The sequence below is a fragment of the Arctopsyche grandis genome, chromosome 5, assembly GCF_051622035.1.
Source record: "Arctopsyche grandis isolate Sample6627 chromosome 5, ASM5162203v2, whole genome shotgun sequence".
In the NCBI taxonomy this organism is placed as follows: domain Eukaryota; kingdom Metazoa; phylum Arthropoda; class Insecta; order Trichoptera; family Hydropsychidae; genus Arctopsyche; species Arctopsyche grandis.
Window position 1 is genome coordinate 20,412,919 of NC_135359.1, and position 15,188 is coordinate 20,428,106.

Below are 15,188 nucleotides of genomic sequence, written 5' to 3' on the forward strand. Positions count from 1 at the left end.
CAGGAACAAGAGGAACAGGCTTTACCTCCCGTATTCTGTGCGCGCACATTAAACAAGGCTGTATGACAAAAAAAAAAGAGAGATAATTTCACCGCATGCCACTCATATACATATATTATATATACATAGTACCCTTTTTTTTTTGATCTTTCGACTTAAGATCTTTCGATTTTCGATCTTTGCCTTCCGATATTTGCTTTTTCGGTCTTTTCACTTTCGGTTCCGTGAGGGAGACCGCGGTAGTGTGGACGTAGCCATTGAACCGAAGCAAAAAAAATGGTAAACGGACTACTAGTCATATGTAAACCAGTCACAGGACAACCGGTCGCTCTAGATCGGTCACACATGATCACCCCTCACACTAAAACTGGTCACGAGAAAACTGGTCACACCCTAAAACTGGTCACGAGAAAACTAATCACACCCCAAAATCGGATGGATTTTAGGATGTGAGCAGTTTTAGTGTGTGACCAGTTTTAGTGTGAGGGGTGATCATGTGTGACCGATCTAGAGCGACCGGTTGTCCTGTGACTGGTTTACATATGACTAGTAGTCCGTTTACCATTTTTTTTGCTTCGGTTCAATGGCTACGTCCACACTACCGCGGTCTCCCTCACGGAACCGAAAGTGAAAAGACCGAAAAAGCAATCACGTGATCACGTGTGACCGATCTAGAGCGACCGGTTGTCCTGTGACCGGTTCACATTTGACTAGTAATCACCGAACCAAAAAAAAATATCTAGATAAAACAGGCAAAGCCAAAATGTGAGGTGTTAGAACCAAATCCGTTAATACTGATGCATATGTATGTCAAAAAATAAACAGTTGCTGCAGATGCACTTCATATTGCATTCTGTAGTAAAGAGAAAATCATGCAAGACATTCGATTTCGATGGAAATGATAAATTATAATTTATAAAATAATTGGGAACAAAATGAACATGAAACGGCGCCAAAGCGTTTAAAGCTATCTGTCAAGTGAGTCATAGACGGTGGCGCTTCTGGTGGCCGACGTAGGAAACGTCGCACTCGCAATCGACGGACAACACCCGTAGATTCCACCTCGCGTTTGACAGTTCACCGTCTGCTCCACCGGACCACTTCCGGTGGCGGTGAGTGTCACACCGGAAGTCACCATGAACGGCCTCACCCATGGCCTCTCCAGGCTTTTCTCCCGCCGTTCGGATCGCCAACAACATCTTGCCGCGGACATCGGCTTCCCAACAGATGTCAGGCAGCACGTGCACGTCTCCAAAAATCATCTAACAGGCGACCTGGAAGGCCTGCCAGCAGCTTGGAAGAGACTCGTAGACACTCAAATAACTCCAGCGGAACAGCACGATCACCCCGATGCAGCATACCAAGCAGTCAAGTTCTACAACTACTCCATCAAAAAGAAGGAAGCAATCGAACCCTTCAAGCTGCTCCTAACCGAGGAAGCCTTCTGCGAAGAATCTAGACGCATAGACGAACTGCTCAGCGATAGAAACGCGCGGGATCAGCGGAGCTCCGATGCCTCGGCTGGCCAGAGCAGTGGTGAAGAAACTGGAACGTATACGTACGTACCCGTAGAATGTTCACTCCCAGCCCCCACGCCGGCTATACGTCGCAGTGCACCCCCGGTTCCATATACCAAAGAGTCTCAAACTGACCGGCCGCTCAATAAATCCACAGCTGTAGTCGATCTTTCCGTCATCGAAGAAGATCCCAATGAGAGCCCCGTACTGCGCAAGAAGGAAAAGCTGTATGCTAGTCTGAGCGACGTGGAAATCTATGAAGAGTTGAGGAAGCTGTGTAACAGTGAAAATGCGCATAGTCGATTCGAACGATTGAAAGATGTCGGAACCGGAGCTTCTGGTGAGTATTTTTTATATATTGAAATTAGTTTTTAATGAACTATCTTCGCAGTGTGAGTAATGTTTAATATTTAAAAAAAATCTGTTATCTAAGTTAAGCGTTTTCCTTGTATATACATTATTATAGAAGTTTAATCAGTTTTTTCTGCAGGGAAATATGTATATCTACATATTCAAAATTCATTTTAAGTTGTGTGTGGCAATATTCAATTAATTACTTTTTAATGAGTATTTACCTATATTTTTCTATAATTTGACTTATCTTCAAATGGTTTTCAAATGATATATTTGTATATGAAGTAGTTTGCACTTAGATAACAGGTGTTTTTACAAGGCTTTTCTATGTTTGACTTCTTTTATATTGATTTCAATTTAAATTCATTTGATAATTAAGTCAATTTGTACTACAAATTTGATTATTAACAATTATTTTTATACTAACTCAATTTCATTACGTAAAATATAAATACATAGTATTCAATTCCTATTACAGGTATTCCTCGACTTACGAAGGAGATACATTCTTGCACCTCCGTCGTAACTTGAATTTCATACATAATATTAAGAAAATTTATAATTTTAATCACTTCAAAATGTGCATATTTACTAATTTATCGAAAATATGCGACATATAACTTCTTCCAAAGGGCAGTGGCGTAACAGCAGCCCATGATATAATGTTTAAAAAATTTAATAACAATATTAAAAAAAAAACTGAAAATCGTTGATCTTTTTTCGGTCGTAAATCGAGGACTACCTGAATATACTAAAGATTAGATCACATCGCTCGTCATTAGAATTTGTATAGTCGAATTGATAAAAATTTACGTATTTTATTTATTAATTAATTAGAAAATATATTCTTCTCGCTCTGTTCTATTTTTCTGTTGCTAGGTGTAATTAAGCTCGTAATTGAGTACTTCCTAATTTGTTATGCTTCATGCAGAAATTTTGGTGTTTAATATATGTATGTAAGCTTATGCAATTCAAAAATATCCAGATCATTAAATCTGAATTGAAAAAATTCCATCACCATTTACCTTAAAAGTATAATCATATTCTGTTGCACACAAACTGGTTATATATATAAGCATATTAGCATTTGACAGTTATAAAATAGAATAAATATTCGAAAATTATTCTAAGCAGACATGTTTTTATTTGCACGTTTATTCAAAACGGTGTATAAAGCGTGCCGTGAAGGTCATATGCATTTAGATATTGTATGACTTTAGCCGTTTTGTATTTACAATTGTTTGAATGAGCTTAAATTCACAGCTCCCAATTATGCATACGGATTATTTTTCAACATGCGAAGTGGGCGTTTCGTTAAAAATCCTTTCTCAACCGTCGACGTTAACGTTTCAATTGAGCGCTTTCTTATCCCGAGCACAAATAATGTAAGCTTCAAATTGGTATACTTGAACATACACACTTCCACCTAACATAACCAACGCATATGGATAATTTTCTTTTATATTTTACAAATAAGATTTCAGACGGAACTAAATCCATTCATAATTTGAAGCAATGTACTGTTTTTTTTTATAACTTATTTCTTATCTCTAACATTTTGTTTCATTTTGAATTCAACAGGCACTGTTTTCATCGCAAATGACTTGAAGAAACATTCCAAAGTTGCCATAAAGGATATAGATTTGACTAAACAGCCCAGAAAAGAATTGATAATAAATGAGCTGAATGTACTGAAAGAATTCCAGCACAAAAATTTGGTAAATTTCTTGGATGCTTACATGTGTTATGATCATTTGTGGGTTATAATGGAGTTGCTAGAGGGCGGGTCACTCACTGACGTGGTCACCGAAGTAGTCATGAAAGAGAGCCACATAGCGGCTGTATGCCGCGAGACTCTGCAGGCCATCGAATTCCTCCATTCCAAAGGAACCATCCACAGGGATATCAAATCAGACAACGTCCTCTTAGGAATGGACGGCTCCGTCAAAGTCACCGATTTCGGATTCTGTGCCAACATCGTTGGCGACGAGAAACGTCAGACAATGGTCGGCACTCCATATTGGATGGCGCCTGAAGTAGTTACACGGAAACAATACGGTAAGAAGGTAGACGTGTGGTCATTGGGTATTATGGGCATCGAGATGATCGACGGTGAGCCACCGTACATGAAAGAGACGCCGTTGAGGGCTCTGTATCTGATAGCCGCTGTCGGAAGGCCTCGCGTGGCTCGTTGGGAGGAGTTGTCGTCGCATTTGCGCGATTTTCTAGATTGTTGTTTGCAAGTTGAGGTGTCGGATAGGTCTACGGCTTCACAACTGTTGCAGCATCCATTCCTGAGGTGTGCTGCCGATCTCCAATCGCTCACACCCCTCATCAAAGCTGCCCATGAAATGTTGAGGAAAAGCTACTGAATGTCTATATATATATATATATATATATATATATATATATATATATATATATATATGTTAACATTCATTAGTTATGCTATCCAAATCATGCAACAATGACAATATCTAATGCATTAAGTCGACAATATATAATGTAAGAGATGTTTGAGATATAAAAAAGTCTTTATTTTATTTTTATAGTTTTTGACGAGGCATATTCAATTCATGTATCAAAATCATTAATACTATCTAAGATAAGATAATAGATTGTACGACACTTTGGGTGCATGACGGTTATAAAATTTATACTTTATATATGTACGTAGGAAAGCAAATTAATAGGAGGTTTAAACGTATGTGATGGTTTTGCCTTAAAAAATGTATTTTTATACAAATTATGTAATTCATAAGTTATACAACACGTCTTGAAGACACATCAAAATAACTACTATTCTTATATAAACGATTAAAATAGTTTAAACTTATCACAAGTGCCAATATGTCCTATTCTAAATTTGTTTTTTTATCTCCTTTGATTATTAGCTTGAAGATAAAAACGCCTAAAACCTAGGTTTTAGATAATGCGCTTGTATAAAGTTATAGATATTTTATGAGATTTTTTTAACAACATTTTGTTGTGTTTGTATGATAATTGTGTATGCAAATTTATGTGGGGTAAACTTGGTCAATTGTCAACATTGATTCATTACATTGCGAAATACTTATAATGTTTCGGAAATACATACATACATGCATTGTAAATTATACTATGCATAGGTATAATATGTATACGTATTTATGAAGATTAACTGTGGGCTATATACATATTATATTAAAGGAAAAATCCAAGTTTACCTTATTTACATTAAGTTTTACAAATTTGGGAGTATATTCAGCCCTTGTAATGGTGCGCATTCTATAATATGTTCATTTTTGATTAATAGAAAATTATAAGGGCCCAATTATTAAGTGGAGATTGTAGCCTTGTTAACCATTTATATTATTAAGGATGCGTTTTTGCAAATTCCAACGTTCCAATATATTGAGTGAACAGTGTGAAAAGGTGGTTCATCGTCGACCACTTTTACATTCCGAAAATAACATTAGAATTATAAAAAATATACATATCTTTCCAGAAATCAAAAAGTGGTCGATTGCTTAACACGCGTTGTGAAGTTGACTTATCAATTTAATGCCAAAATTTAGTTTTGATAGGTGTATTAAAAATATGTCCAGTCTTTTCAATACAGTGTATATGAATAGAGACTCGTCCTTAATATTATTGAATTAATGTCATATCCAATAATATTCTATATAATATAATTATCTGTAAACCTATCGGTGCGATTGCAATAATTTGCTATTTTTTTTATTATTATATATAAATATATACATGTATTAATTACAAAAAAAATTTGCCATGCCACCGTGCTTATTTAGAATTAATTATGTGTTGTAGTGTTAGCAAAAAATTGATTATTGTACAAAACACCAGTTAAAATTATACGCACACATTCATATGTAATATTTTAGTTACGAAATTCTTTGGATGAACACAAGTGTGGTTTTTCCGTATTATATGTACATGATATACATACATGTATATTTGTAGTATTTTTTGCATTCTTTAGAGAATATAAGACTTTATATTGCATTTTATATAAAAAGTATATACAATCGATGATGTATTCCATTGTGCAAGTATTCATTTTTATTGTAACATGCTTTCATTATTTTTTTTTTTTTTTTGATACATACATTTATTCGTGTTGTGTGCAAGAAGCTTATTGTAGTTATTTATCCATTTTGTATCGTTTACCAGATTTTTTTGTTGTAAAAAGGAATATTTTATGTAAATGCACATGTTTAATTAACCTTTATCGAGATATGAACCTCTGTAATACTAAATAATCCCAGTCGAATTAATTAATACACGTTCAATAATGCTAGTTTAGTATTATTATAAGTGATTGCCAAATTAATATTGCGAAAGCTAGACGTTAATGAACCGATTCGAAAATTTACTACCTTAGATCCTTCATTAGCTATGGATTTGGTCTCGAGACGGTAAGGGTTAAATTTTATTTTCATTACATACTTTTATTACTAATAGGATCTAAATTAGATGGATATGCATGCTTTAATACTGTTTATAGGAAGAGAAAGAAAATGGGGTTTCCAATGTTCTGATGAAATTAAGATTTATAATGTGCATTTTACAAAACAAATATGTTCGATTGTGCCTTTATATTTAATTCCTTAAATGATAGTAATTAAAAAAAAAGAGAATTGAGCGTTTACACGTATATTTTATATAACATTAAACAATTTTGTAAATTTTTTATATTTGCATTACATTATGAATAAATACATATATATTATATAAATGATATTTTATAGCCATATATCTTGATTGTATTTATTTTGTCGTTTGAGATCCTTCATTATATTCTTGGCACTGGCTTCTGTGGTTTTTTTGAATATTTCAATAGAGTTACAGTAGAATGTTTCTACGTTTTTCGTCATTATATTGCTGCCGCAGACATAGAAGATAGTGGGCGAGTGCAACAATAGGTATACCAAATTCATCTGCTCAAATTCCATGGAGTCCTGAAAGTAACGGAATTAAATCATAGTGAGTCGACATCGCAGTGTTTGAGTATACATATATATTATGTAAAAACGAATTAAAGTGTAATTTACGGCAATAGGTTGAAATTCATTTCTTCCTTCCAACTGGTCAGCGAGACTCACCTGTACGTATTTACAGCCGTTTTTATTTTCCCTCGACTGTGTCGCGGTCATTTTAGTCAAAGCGCCAGTTTTCAAAAAGGCGTCTAGTTGAACTTTGTAGAGGAAATCTTTGTTGAAGTATCTACATCCGTAGTACAATTGAGTGAAACCGAATTCCCGGTTAGGATACATCTTCATTAACATTTGCCTCTCTTGTAAGTAGCCGATAAATGGCGCGATACCCGTGCCAGTAGCTATCAGAACGACAGGCACCTTCGGATCGATCGGTAAGCGGAACGTGGACCTTCTCAGATAGGCTGGGATTCCGATCGGGCGTTCGCAGACATCCTGATTTAAGCACACTCGGTCCAAATCTGAGCAAATGCCTTCGACTTGTATTCCCTTCCCTTTCACTATCGGGACATTGTTGGGTTCTCTCTTGACAACTCTCTCGAGCCAGCCCGTAGTGACGCCTTTCATTGTGTCGGGGAGTTCAATAACTGAAAAGCATATTTTTAAGGTGTTTTTGTCAACTTTTTGACTGTTGCAAACTGAGTATGGTCTCGGCATGAGTCTCGGTAAGTGCTGAAGTAGTAATGTCACGTGGGGGTGACACGATGGAAACCTTTGCAAGAATCTCGATATCGATACGTTATTCTGTAATATTTCCTGTGAATACAGATCTTTCTCTTTGCATAACCTTTCCATCATCATTCGTTCACAATTGTTACGTGTGAAGTCGCACAGCGCGTTTATTATTGCCTGAAAACATTTTTACATTAACCTCCTTTGCCTTTTGTTTTAAATTCGATAAGATAGTATTTATTTATATTTTAAATATCTAGTATTTATTTGTAATACATTAAAGGCACTCTATCAGTGAGGTCGATTTTTATGCATAATTCTGAAAGTAGACCAAAGTCAAAAGTATAGGTTAATTACATATGAGATGATAAGTGCTTTATATGTCATTTTACATATAATATTAATCTTTTCTCGTAGTATGAATCAGTGCAGCATGTAATGCACAATTTAAAGATAATACTGATTAAAAAAAAGTCTTAATCATCAAAATCCCAATCTACTGCTAGCCCCTGGTCAGAACGTAATCTAATTCAAATATGCATTTCATTGTATACCACAATTTCAAAAAGCGTTCTATACCTTAAAACGTCATGAAACAGTGGTATATTATACATTGGTGATTTTAAAAAATGATATGAAATATTAATCAGAAATCGCCCATTGCTGGACAAAGGCCTCCCTAACATGTATCCACCCCGTTGTGAGACTCGGCACAGGGTTTCATCTTCGATGCAGCATCTTCCTCAATCGGTCGTGGTTTCTGTGGGGTATTACTTGAGGATCTCCTTTGTCCAGCAGTTGTCCTGCCTACGGGTTACGCGCCCTGACCACTGCCATATATAATTGTAAATAAATATTATTCATAGCATCAAAGCGAAATTACCTTATTTAACACACGTCTTATATCGACAAAATATGTAAAGACTTCTCTGAGGGAACCGACAGTGGGAATGTGTGAGGGGAATGTCTCCTTTTTTTTCGCAATCGCTTCGATCCAACGCAACGTGTAAACATTGCTGCCGAGTGCCGAGACGTTCAAACGTTGAAGCAACCATTCGACTTCGGTTTCGTCATTCTCAGGTATAATACCGATGGTATCACCAGGATGGAATTCGAAACATGATTGCTAAGAACACCAAATATAGATTATGACACATAAAATCATCGTATTCAATGTCAAATAGGGTACTCACCGAGTTATCGAGCGATAGTTCTATCACTGTGTTAACATTTTGACCATTGGCGAGTATGTTACCAGACTTGACGGGAAGCCATTTTAAATCGCTGATAGCCAAGGGTAGAGTATGTATATCAGATATTATTTTGCGCGAATGAATCTACGAAAGGAAAACATGTTTTTATAATAAAAAAAAAAAAATGTGAAAGGAATGCACGTACAAGCCGATCGAAGAGGTATTGATGAAATTTTTATTTAAATTTTAGAAAAAAATAAAAACACAAGTACGTGAACTTCAGGCGCGTAAGTGATGTGAAGTGCAGAAAATATCGGTGCGGCTGGCATCGCGGCTTTCTTCAGGTTTGTATCGGTACTACTGGATGATGGAACAAGCCGGAACGCAATTGTGACTTACTTTGATGTTGCCACCTGTACAGTGCTGCCGCGATAAAAAAATATTAACAAATACGTAATACGTAAAGTGGGCCACTGATTATTTGTTTGTGTAATATTATCGCACAACTTTTTTATTTTAACAAATATTTTAAACAATAATTTATTTTTCTTTTGTTACATTGGACGAGCTGGTGGTAAATAAAATAGGGGAAGTCTACAGTCGTTAACTATTCGAATTTGAATTTTAAAAATAAGAATCCCGTTCGTTACATTATGGAACATTTTTTGTACTATTTGGTAAACGGGTTACTTGTCAAATGTGATAGCGTTTCACATTTGAAAAGTAATCACCGACCTGTACTATTTTATTTGATTTTATTTATTGAAAAATCAACAGACAACAGGATGTACATAGATATGTATAAAAATCAAATAGTAAATATATAATATATGTAACATCCGAGTCCAATAACAGATTTTTACAAAGATTATAAAAAAAATGAAAAAGATAAATATAAGGAAAACAAATGGCAGCGTTAACACTAGCGGTTGATACCGCGGTATTTGACGGCGTGGAAACATACAGCGTGATCCAATTTTTCACCAATCCGCGAGCCGCACGACGCCCCTCCATAGCTCGGGCAGTACCCCTAGGATTGCCTTGGGGGGATGTCGTCGATATTTCAGAGAGCGTGTCGCCAACATATTTACGACATTTGCTCGGCTCATTACTTTATTCAATTATCTTTCTATTTACCCGGCTTCGCTCGGTATTTGTAATATAAACATTTTATTAAATGTATTTGAATAGTTTTATTTTGTTTAAATTTATTTGTATATTAATTTGTTCGCTGACGTCGTGGATTTACGAACCAACAATACAAAGTCTGTTTCTAAATTATATATTAGATTTAAATGTTCATTTATCCACCAATATTTTATCACTGTTTTGTTTATGATTGTGTTTAAATGTTGTTTTTTTTCTTTTTTTTTTTGTAATTTTGTATCTTATTTTTTGCTTTTGCTTTTTGTTCTATATATTATTACTTTATCTATGTATATATGTATGTATGTACGTAGTAACAATAGATAAAGTTTTGTGATCATGCGAAAATCCGAACTTGAGATTTTGACTGATTCGAACTCAGAATCGATCACTGATCACGTTTTCATGATCTAGAAAAAATGTGTGTGGCTGTGTATTTTTTAAACACCGTTAGTCCTATCGAACTGAAACTTAGTATCGGTTACTGAATTTCTTATCGATATGACGTAATTTTTTTTCAAATTTTTAAATTGACCGGAAATGGTACATATTCTTATAGGTGTCCTCTTTTTTTTAAGTTTTTAAATTCATTTATCTCCAAAACCGCTAACCGAATCAGACAATGAAATTTTTTTACATGTGATTGAAATTATAAATTTGATACCGTAATAATTTTACCTGCACCGGAAGTAGTACTCTCACTCTACAGAATTGAGGTTTTTTTTATGTTTTCCTTAGAAAATATTTGGTTTCCAACAAATGAAATAATCCAACATAGCCATCATGTCAGTAAACCTTTTTTGGTTCACCAAGACAACTTTGTGGATCCAAATGATAATGATCGTGATAGTGATCGGCACAAATCACAGATTACTTACAACGTACTTGCAATAATTTTTATTTAGGAATGCGGATTTTACAAAGTTAAAATACATGTATATGAAATTTGGCTGTGTGTTGGTGAAATTTGGCGAAACTTTTCAGTGTCAGTCGCACGCGCACTATGGACGGGGTGAACGAGATCGACCGTGTTCCAGAAGTCGGAACCGATTTACAACGATTCATAGTGTCCTATGAAACTCATCAAAATTTGTGGAACCCCAATAATAGAAATTACCTCAACAAGAAAAAAAAATTGGAATCCCTGGATATTATTTTAGAGACATATAATAAAATAAAGCCAAACGCCACGAGGATGGATGTACTAAGAAAAATTAACACCTTACGCAGCAATTACAGGTCGATTTTTAATTTTTATTTATTAAAAATGTTGTTTTATTCATTTATTCGATCTCTTAAAACGAATACTTTGGGCTTGGCGTCAATTTTTGTTTGCATACGTTTGTGTCCATAACCTCATTTTTTTTGATAAACTGAACTTTACTTTAATTTTAAGCTTAATTTGTTTTAACAAACCTATGTTTTTATTAAACTGGTAAGCGGATTTATATATGTAATATTAAATACATATGTGGCAGCTCCCCAGGTACTGGCCGTAAACCAAGGTGTGATAGCGCTTCTTCTGTCATAACAAAATGCAGTGCATAACCTACGCTTACACTGTCATTACATACCATCACCTCATAACCAGTTTATTGTTCAATTATCGTAGTCTACTCATAACTGGTGATCTAAACACGCACCTTTTATTGTTCGCAGCACACCCACACCCACACCCACACCACAGCCTTCTACGAATCTCAACTCCAAGCGAGATGACTAAACTACACCGTCACTTCTCTCGCCCTTCTCCATATATATGGGGGTGGTATATGAGTACAAATATATATATATATATATATATATATATTGATTAGGTAATATCGGACCATTTACAGAAGATAGAATATGTAAAATCAAAATTGTTTTATTTTAAAAAACGGACAGATTTATAGAATTCACAAATATCAAAATGTCAATATTGAAGTACCTACCTAGTTCGTTTTGTGACCCTCATTTATTAAAAAATGTTGCTAATTTATTGAAAAATGTGATTTTCAGGAAAGAGTTGAAAAAAATAGAGCAATCTAAAAGGTCGGGCTGCGGAGCTGATGAGATATATATATATATACCATCATCCTCGACATTTCACGAACTGAGCTTTTTGGCCAACGTAGAAAAACCCGTGCTGACTATGGTAATCATCTTGATTATATTACTACTTTTAGAAAATAATTTATTTATTAGTTACTATTCGACCACATCAACTTTAGTCTCGGCCCGATGATCAAGAAGTATATAAAGGTAAAAATAGAAACCAAAGTAATATAAAAACTTTATTTATATTACTTATTATATAGTAAACATTTTACATAAACAAAAAAACAAATTATAATGAAATACAATAATAAAGGAGGTATGTAAAAAATAAATGATGACTAGATGATTATGTTTATGTGTGATGTTGTTTGATGTTTTATAAAATTTTTTGAAGCCAACCCTTCTGTTATTCATATACCCGGATTGTATTTAATATTTTTAGGAATGTGGATAATTGGCGGACGTTTGGTAATGTGTGTTGATGGTTCCAACCCTTCTATTACTTGTATTTTGGGTGAATTGAAGCTAGTATTCTCGGGTATGTGGATAACATGTGGCGATGAGTTTGATAAAGATGTGAGAGATAATGAATTATTAATTTCAGTATAATACAAATTTTTCGTTTGAGCTTCATATATTATATTGTTTATGGCATGTGCTTTATCTAATTTTAGTTTCGGATTTAAGCCTTTTAAACTCTCAATCCAGGATGCACACATTAGATCGAAAGAAGTTTGGGGAGATTCAACAATGGGCCGAGACAGTATAGTGCATGCTTGTGCAAGCAGCTCATTTTTTTTTGTTCGGCCTATTCTTTGTTATTTTCGGCATTGGACCTTCATCGTCATCATTAAGAGACGAATATATCAAAGACTCTTTTTGTACTACTTCATTTTGGTGTTGTTGAGAATAATCTTCCTGAAAAAAAAAAAATTAAATTAAAAATTTTTCAGATGCCAACAACAGATGCAGAATGGATCGAAATCGCAAATGAATTTGGAAAACTTTACAATTTCCCCAGATGCATTGGAAGTCTAGATGGCAAACACATTGAAATTATTAAACCTCGAATGTCGGGTCCCTCATACTACAATTATAAAGGCTTTTATAGCATTGTCCTCATGGCTTTGGTTAATGCGAGAAAAGAGTTCATCATGATTGATGTAGGAACAAACGGAAAAATCTCAGATGGTGGAGTTTTATTCTATACGAAATTTTGGGAACTCTATGAACAACGCAAATTAAATTTGCCAGAGCCATGTCCATTGCCCAACACCACGACGAATTTTCCATATGTATTAGTAGCTGATGATATTGCATTAGAAGAAGACAAAGACACAATAACTAGCCTTTCCACTTCTTTTAATCGAAATGCTAAGTCAGATGCAAAAACAGTCAGAGACGAGTTTCGACAGTATTTCTTCGATGAGAAAAGAAGAACAGCCTTGTAACCTTGTAGACACCGTGGTAGGTCAACCTATATAATTATCATTATTATTTACTTGTTTTTTTACTATACATATTTCTTTCTTGCTTTTTATTTTATTACTATCTTTGTTATTCTTTTTTATGTATATTTGTATTATATTGATTTTTTTAAATAAAATAATTTCATTTGTGATCCGTAATTATTATTTACCGTAATAATTTTTCATATTGCTATGCTACATTATATTTATATACATATATTCAAAGACATGGTTATATCTAGTCACCGGACCCAGAAGGTGCCGCGTATTGTTCAAAGTTTGCCGAACCTTTTTTACAAAGGATTTACAACAATGGATAGCACTGTGACTAGTTATATCGCACTACCTCTAGTTATATCGCACTATCATCGAAAATCACCATAAGCTAGGGTTGCCAAGTGTCATGGACAAAAAAAGAGAACATTTAACAAAAAAATGTTTATTTTACAATTTTATTTATAATTGTGCGGGAAAAGATTATATCTATAAGGCCGGTCATACAGTGAGTATGTACCGTTTACCATGCATCCTCTTTTTTTGATATTTCGACTTAAGATCTTTCGATTTTCGATCTTTGCGTTTTCGGTAATATCAGATTCCGGCTCGTCACGTAGACCCCCATAAGGCTAAGGTATCACAATAATTTTTAAAACAAATTTACACAAAAGTCCAATTATCTCAAAGGAAATATTATATGACTTATTCCACTTTCATAATAACCGGAATATACATATGTAGTTAGGAACTTAAAAAGTGCGCTTAAAAATTAATTGTTGAATTTAATCATCTTCATTCTCACTCAATTTCATCACCTCTGTTGCTATATTTATTTATACACTGCTAATTTGATTCAAAAGTTTCTTATTTTCTTTATAAAATTCTAAACTATCCCATGTACGCGTTCGATGAATGCCACGTTTTTTCTATATGTATCTAAAAAAACCACGTCCCACATTCACCGCTGTCTGATTTCGCCCTCATGCCATCTTCATGGTGTTTAATATTGTTTTCAGTCCATTGTCGAATTACTATCATCGGGCCGAGACTAAAGTTGATGTGGTCGAATAGTACCTAATAAATAAATTATTTTCCAAAAGTAGTAATATAATCAAGATGATTACCATAGTCAGCACGGGTTTTTCTACGTTGGCCAAAAAGCTCAGTTCGTGAAATGTCGAGGATGATGGTATATGTATATATCTCATCAGCTCCGCAGCCCGACCTTTTAGATTGCTCTATTTTTTTCAACTCTTTCCTGAAAATCACATTTTTCAATAAATTAGCAACATTTTTTAATAAATGAGGGTCACAAAACGAACTAGGTAGGTACTTCAATATTGACATTTTGATATTTGTGAATTTTATAAATCTGTCCGTTTTTTAAAATAAAACAATTTTGATTTTACATATTCTATCTTCTGTAAATGGTCCGATATTACCTAATCAATATATATATATATATATATATATATATATATATATATATATATATATATATATATATATATATATATATATATATATTTGTACTCATATACCACCCCCATATATATGGAGAAGGGTGAGAGAAGTGACGGTGTAGTTTAGTCATGTCATCTCGCTTGGAGTTTCGATTCGTATAAGGCTGTGGTGTGGGTGTGGGTGTGCTGCGAACAATAAAAGTTGCGTGTTTAGATGACCAGTTATGAGTAGAGTACGATAATTGAACAATAAAGTGGTTATGAGGTGATGGTATGCACTGCATTTTGTTATGACAGAAGAAGCGGTATCACACGTTGGTTTACGGCCAGTACCTGGGGA

General features: G+C 34.3%; 3 protein-coding genes across 6 annotated transcripts in view; 1 reads left to right on the forward strand and 2 right to left on the reverse strand.

Moving 5' to 3' along the window:
* LOC143912203 (uncharacterized) overlaps window positions 1–15,143 on the reverse strand; it is a 166,222-nt gene extending 151,079 nt beyond the window's left edge. Inside the window, exons 1-3 of one of the 3 annotated variants that reach the window (XR_013260610.1) lie at window positions 14,919–15,124; window positions 14,510–14,643; window positions 12,637–12,837 (exon numbers count right to left, since the gene is read on the reverse strand). Coding sequence is in view for 2 of the 3 variants with exons in the window: in XM_077431452.1 (XP_077287578.1) it covers window positions 12,809–12,837; window positions 14,510–14,643; window positions 14,927–15,132 (369 nt within the window). In the remaining variant the exon portion in view is untranslated. Of the gene's footprint in view, window positions 1–12,143; window positions 12,838–14,509; window positions 14,644–14,918 lie in introns of those variants that run through there. The other 2 variants (XM_077431453.1, XM_077431452.1) reach the window with 2 other exon arrangements.
* On the forward strand, window positions 986–5,335 carry Pak3 (p21 (RAC1) activated kinase 3). Its single transcript, XM_077430387.1, has 2 exons — window positions 986–1,857; window positions 3,453–5,335. Exons 1-2 carry the CDS (start codon window positions 1,137–1,139, stop codon window positions 4,241–4,243), a joined length of 1,512 nt encoding a protein of 503 aa, XP_077286513.1. The 5' UTR covers window positions 986–1,136; the 3' UTR covers window positions 4,244–5,335.
* On the reverse strand, window positions 4,992–9,166 carry LOC143911500 (methionine synthase reductase). 2 transcript variants are annotated; one of them, XM_077430389.1, is made up of 5 exons: window positions 9,006–9,166; window positions 8,734–8,877; window positions 8,424–8,666; window positions 6,977–7,717; window positions 4,992–6,832 (listed from the first exon to the last, which is right to left on the reverse strand). In XM_077430389.1, the coding sequence occupies exons 1-5, from the start codon at window positions 9,060–9,062 to the stop codon at window positions 6,617–6,619; spliced, it is 1,401 nt and encodes a 466-aa protein (XP_077286515.1). In that variant the 5' UTR covers window positions 9,063–9,166; the 3' UTR covers window positions 4,992–6,616. The 2 variants fall into 2 exon arrangements, with proteins under 2 accessions (XP_077286515.1, XP_077286514.1); XM_077430388.1 differs by having other exon boundaries at window positions 6,926–7,717.
* Window positions 15,144–15,188: the final 45 nt, after the last annotated feature.